The sequence below is a fragment of the Pempheris klunzingeri genome, chromosome 10, assembly GCF_042242105.1.
Source record: "Pempheris klunzingeri isolate RE-2024b chromosome 10, fPemKlu1.hap1, whole genome shotgun sequence".
Lineage (NCBI taxonomy): Eukaryota > Metazoa > Chordata > Actinopteri > Acropomatiformes > Pempheridae > Pempheris > Pempheris klunzingeri.
This window is the reverse complement of record NC_092021.1, coordinates 18045774-18053354: the sequence shown is the minus strand read 5'-3', so window position 1 is coordinate 18053354 and position 7581 is coordinate 18045774. Positions and strand designations below refer to the sequence as shown.

The window sequence follows — 7581 nt, the reverse complement described above, 5'->3', positions numbered from 1 at the left end:
CCCGAGAGCCAAAACAACTCACCTCTGACTTTTTAGATCCACAGTAGCTGCTGCTGCTGCTGCTGCTGCTTTAAAACCGCAGGAGGAACTTCACCTACGACAGCTGCGCTAAATGAAGACCACGCTGTCGCTGTGTTTGTATTTGCCTTTGGCAGCGGTGTTGATGCTTGTAGTTGTGTATCCTGTTGCTCGGTGTCTCGAGACACATGACAGACCCTGTCATGTCCCTGTCTCTTTCTCTGCCGAAAACTGAGTAGGTCAGAGCAAATGTGTGTCCGAGTCTTTGTAGGGTTAGTAGGAGCACTTTTTCAGCCCCTGTACATGTGGCTGTAGCAGCGTGGGGGTTTGACATTTGCATTCATTAAATGCGTCACATGTCGGACTGTATCCGAGACGGTTTAGATGAGTTAGTTTAGTTGTTCCGTATACAATATACGTCATTCATTTGCTTGTGGACTTCTGAAGCCTCGAGTTTGGCTTCATGAGCGTCGCCATTTCTCTCTTTTTTTTTTTTTTTAAACTAGAAGTGACGTCACTCCAGGAGGACCGCCTCTGATTGGTTGGTCACGAAACAGTCCCACCCTAAAGTATACTCTACTTTATCGTCTATTTTTATTCTAAATGGGGCAATAATTTGTTAAATGAACATCATCAAACTAGCGATTACGTTCAGAAAGTGTTTATTGAGATAATAAATCCAATGAGAAGTAGAGTCATACAATCGGACATATTAAAAATAATGCAGGTTTTAGGCACTTCCGCGTTGGCTTCACTTTATAGGATGTAACATCCACTTTTTTATACAGTCAATGCCATGGATATGTAAAGAGAAGAGGTCTGTGCATTTTCTGGCTGAGACTTCTGGCTGATCTAATAATGGTGACATAATTTTAAATTCAGATGTATCAGTACTAATCAAAAACAGATCTGGTCCAAAAAGTTTTGTTACCGGAAGTTTTGGCAGTAAAATCTGCATTCTTCCTCACACAGAAATAACATTTAAGGTCTGGAAGGAAGTGGTCATACATGCAATAATTCACATGACTCTTGATGGTGAAAGTGATGCTGTTACAACCATCTCTGTTCCCTCTACACATAAAAGTACCAAAACTATTAGCTGCAACATGCAGACAAATTGGCTGAGTCAAGTCAACCTGAAAGTGCATAAAATAACTGAAGAAGGAGCAGCTACCGCATGCTGCAAACTGTGAGGCCACAGGCTCAAGGTTCACAGGACAGAAACCGTAAACGTCTGATTGAATCTTGTATCTTGTTTTTAGTTCCCTAAATGGAATTCCAGATGCTGCTATTAGAGGTAGGGAAGGCCCTGCGCAAGGACGAGGTGAAAGCTTTAGCATTTCTTTGCACTGACCTCCTGAGCCGAAATCCGACCTCAGTGGAGTCGGCCAGTGATCTCTTCTCCCGTCTGGAAGATCAAGACCACCTCTTGGCTGAGCGGCCGCACCTGCTGACCGAGCTGCTCCTCATCATCCAACGCAACCGCCTGGTGCGTGACCTCGAGCTCTCCGACCAAGGGCCTTCAGCCAGGAGCCTCATCTCTCCTTACAGGTGCACTGCCTATGTGTCACTGTTCTTAGTGAATCATTGAGCATGATTTAGTTCACAGAGATAAACCTTTGAAAATAGATTACAGCATAGCGGAGCATCAATCTGATATACAGTACAGAGGCAATATAGAAACTACGAAATGAATCAGGTATGTGTGGACTCTATGGAGCACCGGGGGTGTCCCTGTAGAAAGAAATTCAGATTCTGTGGTTGTAAATCACGCTTTGTAAAAAAACTTCTTTTGCATAAGAAAGTCCAGGTTGTGACTGTGTGGAAAAGATTTGTAGCTTTTAGGAAAGATATTTCTGCACAAAATATATCAACATTGACGTTACTCAAAGACTAAACAGGGAAAAAAAACTGCTTCTGTGAGCTTGTGCTGATTCAAAGCAGGACTAACTTCTACCAAAAGCATGACCAAAATACGTAATACTTTAACGTATGAGTTTCGCACACAGGTTTCTGCTTTTAATCTGAACGCTGATTTACTCAAAACCTTTTTTCTGATCAATAATCTCTGTGTCACCTCATCGTTTATGTGATGAACACAAACTTAATTTAGACACACTTTCATACACTTGAATTGAACGGTCAATCTTCTATTTTCACAGTTTTACTAATAACCAAAATCTATTTCTGATTATTTCTGAACATAACCATATATCATATATAAATCAGCCATGATGTGACTCATCTATGTCGATAACTGTTTGTTAGTCACCGTGACTACAAAGTAAGACAATTTAACATACTGTCCAGAACAACATGATTATATTTCACAAGCCTAAATGCCAGTACATGAATGCGTGTACTTACATTTTACAAGATTTATATGCATAGTTGCAATCTTATGTAACAAAGTAGGGCTGCGGCTAAACATTCTTCAGATTAATCTGCAGTTGATTTCTTTGATGAATCTGTAATTGTTTGGTCTGTGTAATGTGAGAAAACAGTGAAAATCGATCATCGCAATTCCCCGCAGTCCAAGTCGACATCTATGAGTGTATTGTTTTGTTCAATAAAACCCGAATATATTCAATTAACTAATATTAAAGGCAATGAAAACCAGCAGATCTTCAGATTTGAGAAGCTTGAGAAGCAGTAAGTTTCCGGGGACATTTTTGGTTAAAATATGACTTTGATGATTAAACAATTATCAGAATTTTTGTTGATTCATTCTCTGACAATCAACTAATTGATTGGTAATTCTTGTCAACCAAAACCTTTAGATATCACAGTCTGTATTGGGGCTACATTTATCCAACGATCTCAGAATAGAGACGTACTGTGGTGACCTGTGTCTGCAACCCTTTACCTACTTGTTATTATATGTCTCTTATTCCAGGAAGCTCCTCTACGACCTGTCTGAGGACATGACCGATGATGACTTGAAAAATGTGAAGTTCTTGTTAGACAAACACCTCCCGCGTAGAAAACTCAACGAAAATGTAGTGAGTGCATCTTCGAAGTGCCATTGTTTGAAACCCATGTTATAAGAGAAGTAAAGGGTTAAATGTTGTTCAGGTAAACAGCAGTAGTCATAAACATAGAAATTATATTTCATCAATAGTACTACAGCATCATAACATGTTTAGTTTTCCTAAAAAAAGACATTTTAAAACCATTTATGAAGTCAGTCATATCTGATGTACAGCTAAATTTGAATTCTGCCTCTGCTATAAAATATGCGTCATACCACTTTATGGTACTTGTAATTGGTTCTGGAAATTTTCTCAACTTTTTCAGACCACACTTGAGGTTTTCCTGGAGATGGAGCACATGGACCTCATCAGCGAGACTGATCTTAACTTACTGGAGTCCATAATGGAGCGAGTCTGTCCCATGTTGAAAGAAAAGATCAAGCAGTTTAAAGCACTTCACGGTAAGTGGTGACAAAGTTGGAATGACGACACAAACGCAGACTGATTTACAATTACATTTATATTTCCCTGAAGATGCACTCTCGTCATAATTGCAGCGACTACACACCTTACCCCAACAACCTTTTTTTTTTTATTTTAAAGTCACCAACCTTTTCTAATTATTTGTCTTTTTACACACACACGCACACACACACACACACACACACACACACACACACACACACTCGTACCAGATCCCAGCCTCACCTTCCTGTTATAATCTATTTTACGCCTAAGCAGCAGAAAAATAGCACACAGAATGGGAGACTCTGGGATCCTCACACCGTTAAGCTTAACCAGCATGTGTTTAAATACCTTTTAAGGTATTTAAACACATTAGAGGAGTTTTGTATGAACTTTACCTGTACCAGCACTTCTGAAACTGCAACCCTGGGCTGTAAGCATTTTACAGTAACATCAAAGACAGTCTCACACCTACCATTTTATGATTAATATTATGGAAAGTTGTGTTCTGTCCCCACAACATGTACACGTTCACACACACTTCTACATATAGACCTACATAAGGATCCTGAGGAGGGACAGGAGGAAGAAAGAGGTGAATATGATGATGCTGTAAGTTAATCTCTCTTCTAATTTTAATATTTGCTCTGTAGCTCAAGAGACGGGCCGACCAAGGTCTATGACTTACCCTCTTGAACCACAGCAGGTACATTCTTTGATATTGCTCTGAGTCAAAGTGAAAAAAACTCTCTGCCCTCACATTATCATCATCACACAGTAGCCATGTACTCCAATGTCTGTTTTTTCTGTGTTCTTTGTCAGGTTCGGGGAAGGACTGCCTCCCAGGAAATGCCAGGTAAGCGGAGTTATAATAACATGTCTGTTTCTTTTAAGTGTATTAGCATGTAAAGAACACTGCTTTTATCTCTGTTTTAAATTAAGTATATTTCAGACACAGACATTTGAAGGCAACTGTGAAGAGGCTGATGTTGTTGGTTATTATTATGATTTTTTTTCCCTTTCGCACGACATCCATATTTAATGTATATGTCAGTTTTTCCTACTCTCAAACATTAGTGCTATAAAATTATTGCATTGAGTTATAGGTGAATGCACTCATGCTGAACGTATGTTGTGTTTTTAACCATTTTGATGAGAATTACTATCCTAATGAACATTTTCCTTCCTCTCTGAAGATTTGCAACCACTGACCGAGGTGAGAATCTGTCATTAAAACTCATTTATGTGACAAATAAATAATGACATTTCTTTGGATCTTTAATGGCTGTTTCCTCTGCGTCCCACACAGTCTGGAATGAACTATTCCAACACCTCTGTGGGTGAGTCTTGCACTGGGCTTACAAATGCAGTGGATGGATTTATTGTGAATTCTTACTATTTATTCTGAATCCTCATGTATCATTTTCCTAGATTTTCCAAGTGTGTCACATGGAGGAGGTGAATGTGAGGCCTTGTCAAATGGACTGAGTGGTTTAAGCACTGAAACCAGCACCTGTATCACCCCCAAAGGTCATTATAAGTGTTTTGTATTAAGCCATCGCTGAAACATGTCAACATAATTTTGGTATCTTCATCGTTGCCTCTCCACCATGCCATGTCTGTCCTATAGTGACAATTGATGCAAAGTCGCTGCCTCAAGAAAACAAGACCTCCGCTGAAAAGCAGATGCCTCAGACTACAGACACAAACCCTGAGGTGTGTGTTTTATTATTTTTTTGTTATAGAAGTGCATAAGCTCAATTAAGTAGCAATGTGGCCCTGCATGTGCCAGCTATTGTTTGAATGGGTAAAAGTATGTTATATTGTATTACAATTGCAAATGTTCCACAGAATCCTTTATTACCTTAAATCATCTAATCTGCTACTGATTTTAGGTTTTGGGAAAATATCCCATGACTGCAGCAAAGAGAGGTATTTGCTTGATAGTAAACAACAACGACTTCACTAAATCCAAAGGTCACCAGAACCGGGAGGGGACCATGCTTGATGAAGGTAAGATTATGGTCATGTTAAATTCATTTTGGAAATTTCAAATTCTGTACATGGGCATATCGCTGCAAGTTTCCACGTATTTACATTTATCTGCGTGTCTTCCAGAGAGTCTGCGCAAAGTGTTCGAGTGGCTTGGCTTTGAGATAAAGATCGAGAGCGACTGTACGCGTAAGATGATGCTGTCCGTGCTGCAGGAGCTCAGCAAAACAGACCACAGTAAGATGGACTGCGTGGTTTGCTGCATCCTCAGCCACGGCCAGGAGGGAAGTGTGTACGGCGTGGACGGCGACACCGTCGATCTGAAGGAACTGATGAACCTTTTCAATGGATTAAATTGCCCATCTCTGGCAGAAAAACCCAAGCTGTTTTTCATCCAGGCCTGCCAGGGCACCAGCGAGCAGAGGCCGGTCTACGTCGAGGCTGATTGCGGGGCACACGGTCTTGTTTGCAGCGATGCCATTCAAGCCAAAGAGTCCATCCCATCAGATGCAGATTTCCTGCTGGGAATGGCCACCGTTCCCTCTTTCGTCTCTTTCAGGGAGAGGACAAAGGGGACTTGGTTTATTCAGTCACTGTGCCAAAACCTTGTCCACATGGTGCCCAAGTAAGTGAAACAAAACATCAGACATTGTCATTGAAAGTATCTACGTACATGTACTCAAGTACTTCATTTAAGTACAATTTCAAGGTGACTGCAATAATTACTAACTACTTTTCAGATTTTCCATACAAAACACAATTATTTTAAAGGATATTATGCCTTTTTATGGATTTAACCACCTAATAGTATGCAATGGTTAAAATTCACTCCATCTTAACCAACTACAAAATTAAAGAAAGTCTTCTGTATGAATACATCAAACATAGTAATCCAATAATATAATAATATCCCCTGACACGGACCGTTCCACATAATTAGTACATTTACTCTTGATACTTCAAGTATATTTTGTTGCTAGTATATCTATACTATACTTGAACTAAATTTTGCATTACCATTGGTAATTTCTATTGTGTTTTATTACTTTTACTAAAGTAAATGATTTGAATACTTCTTCTACCTCTACGTTTAGTCACTGCTCTGATATGTGTAATAACTAATTGTAAGTGTTTTTTTTAGTTCATTATCTCATAGCATATTTGGTTTTTCCCAGTGGCTGTGACCTCGTGTCTATCCTGACGAAAGTGAATGCAGACGTGAGCCAGAGGACTGATATCAAAGGTGTAAAAAAGCAGATGCCTCAACCAGCCTTCACACTAAGGAAGAAAGTGATCTTTCCGATCCCCCAAGCCCCTCCTCCTGACCTGTCGCGCTGGCGACAACAAACTACCGCCTGTTAGATCGATGATCCCTGACACACAATTATCTACAGCTCTGTTTTCTGATGAAAAGCTCAGAAAAGCCTGTTTGTGGATGGTCAGTTGAGATGAATGTGAATGTGATGAATGAATTGTATTATTGTTATTTTATATGGCTGCATATATGAGGCTTTGACAAATCAGGAATCTATGAAGCGTTCCACGCATTTCATACTTTTTTATGAATGAAACAATAAATTTTTTATGCACTGCCATTGTGAAAATATTTGGACCTCTATTCATTTATACATGTAACAGCACCCTTTATTATATTCATGACTTGCTGAGTCTTTAGTGCAGCTGTTATGTGAAATCAAATCTACTGAAATGACCATAATGCCACGAATTTAGATCAAGGTCGACAGTGTGGATCCACCAAATAGTGCTGAAAGAATTAGTTTGAGAATCGAGGAGTCGATCAACAGAAAATGAATGAATTGAAGTAATCAAACTAAAATGACAAACTTTTGCTGTCTTCAGCCTCTCAAATGCTCCTCAATTCATGTCACTGTAAATTCACAGAAGATATTTTGACAGTGGAAAAAGCACACATGTAAATGATTAAGTCAAGTTTTCAGGGTCCTGGGGTTGTGCATGCTGGCTTCACTGTCCTGAATTACTGGGACGAGTAAGTAGAACAGAAGCATTGTTTATGTTTTTTAGTACGTTTTTTTTCTACATTGACAAGTCAAAATGTCTGCTATGAATATATGCTATTAAATATATTTAGGTTTCTGACCTGTCGATCAAACAA

General features: G+C 39.4%; 1 protein-coding gene across 2 annotated transcripts in view; it reads left to right on the top strand.

The window, feature by feature from the left end:
* Positions 1 to 7036, top strand: part of casp10 (caspase 10, apoptosis-related cysteine peptidase) — a 7587-nt gene extending 551 nt beyond the window's left edge. Inside the window, exons 2-13 of one of the 2 annotated variants that reach the window (XM_070838240.1) lie at positions 1281 to 1569; positions 2915 to 3017; positions 3316 to 3451; positions 4109 to 4161; positions 4278 to 4311; positions 4652 to 4671; positions 4765 to 4795; positions 4887 to 4985; positions 5086 to 5171; positions 5351 to 5468; positions 5574 to 6072; positions 6623 to 7036. In XM_070838240.1, the coding sequence (XP_070694341.1) occupies positions 1289 to 1569; positions 2915 to 3017; positions 3316 to 3451; positions 4109 to 4161; positions 4278 to 4311; positions 4652 to 4671; positions 4765 to 4795; positions 4887 to 4985; positions 5086 to 5171; positions 5351 to 5468; positions 5574 to 6072; positions 6623 to 6809 (1647 nt within the window). In that variant the 5' untranslated portion in view covers positions 1281 to 1288 and the 3' untranslated portion in view covers positions 6810 to 7036. Of the gene's footprint in view, positions 1 to 1280; positions 1570 to 2914; positions 3021 to 3315; positions 3452 to 4108; positions 4162 to 4277; positions 4312 to 4651; positions 4672 to 4764; positions 4796 to 4886; positions 4986 to 5085; positions 5172 to 5350; positions 5469 to 5573; positions 6073 to 6622 lie in introns of both variants that reach the window. The other variant, XM_070838239.1, reaches the window with a different exon arrangement.
* The last annotated feature ends 545 nt before the right edge of the window (positions 7037 to 7581 follow it).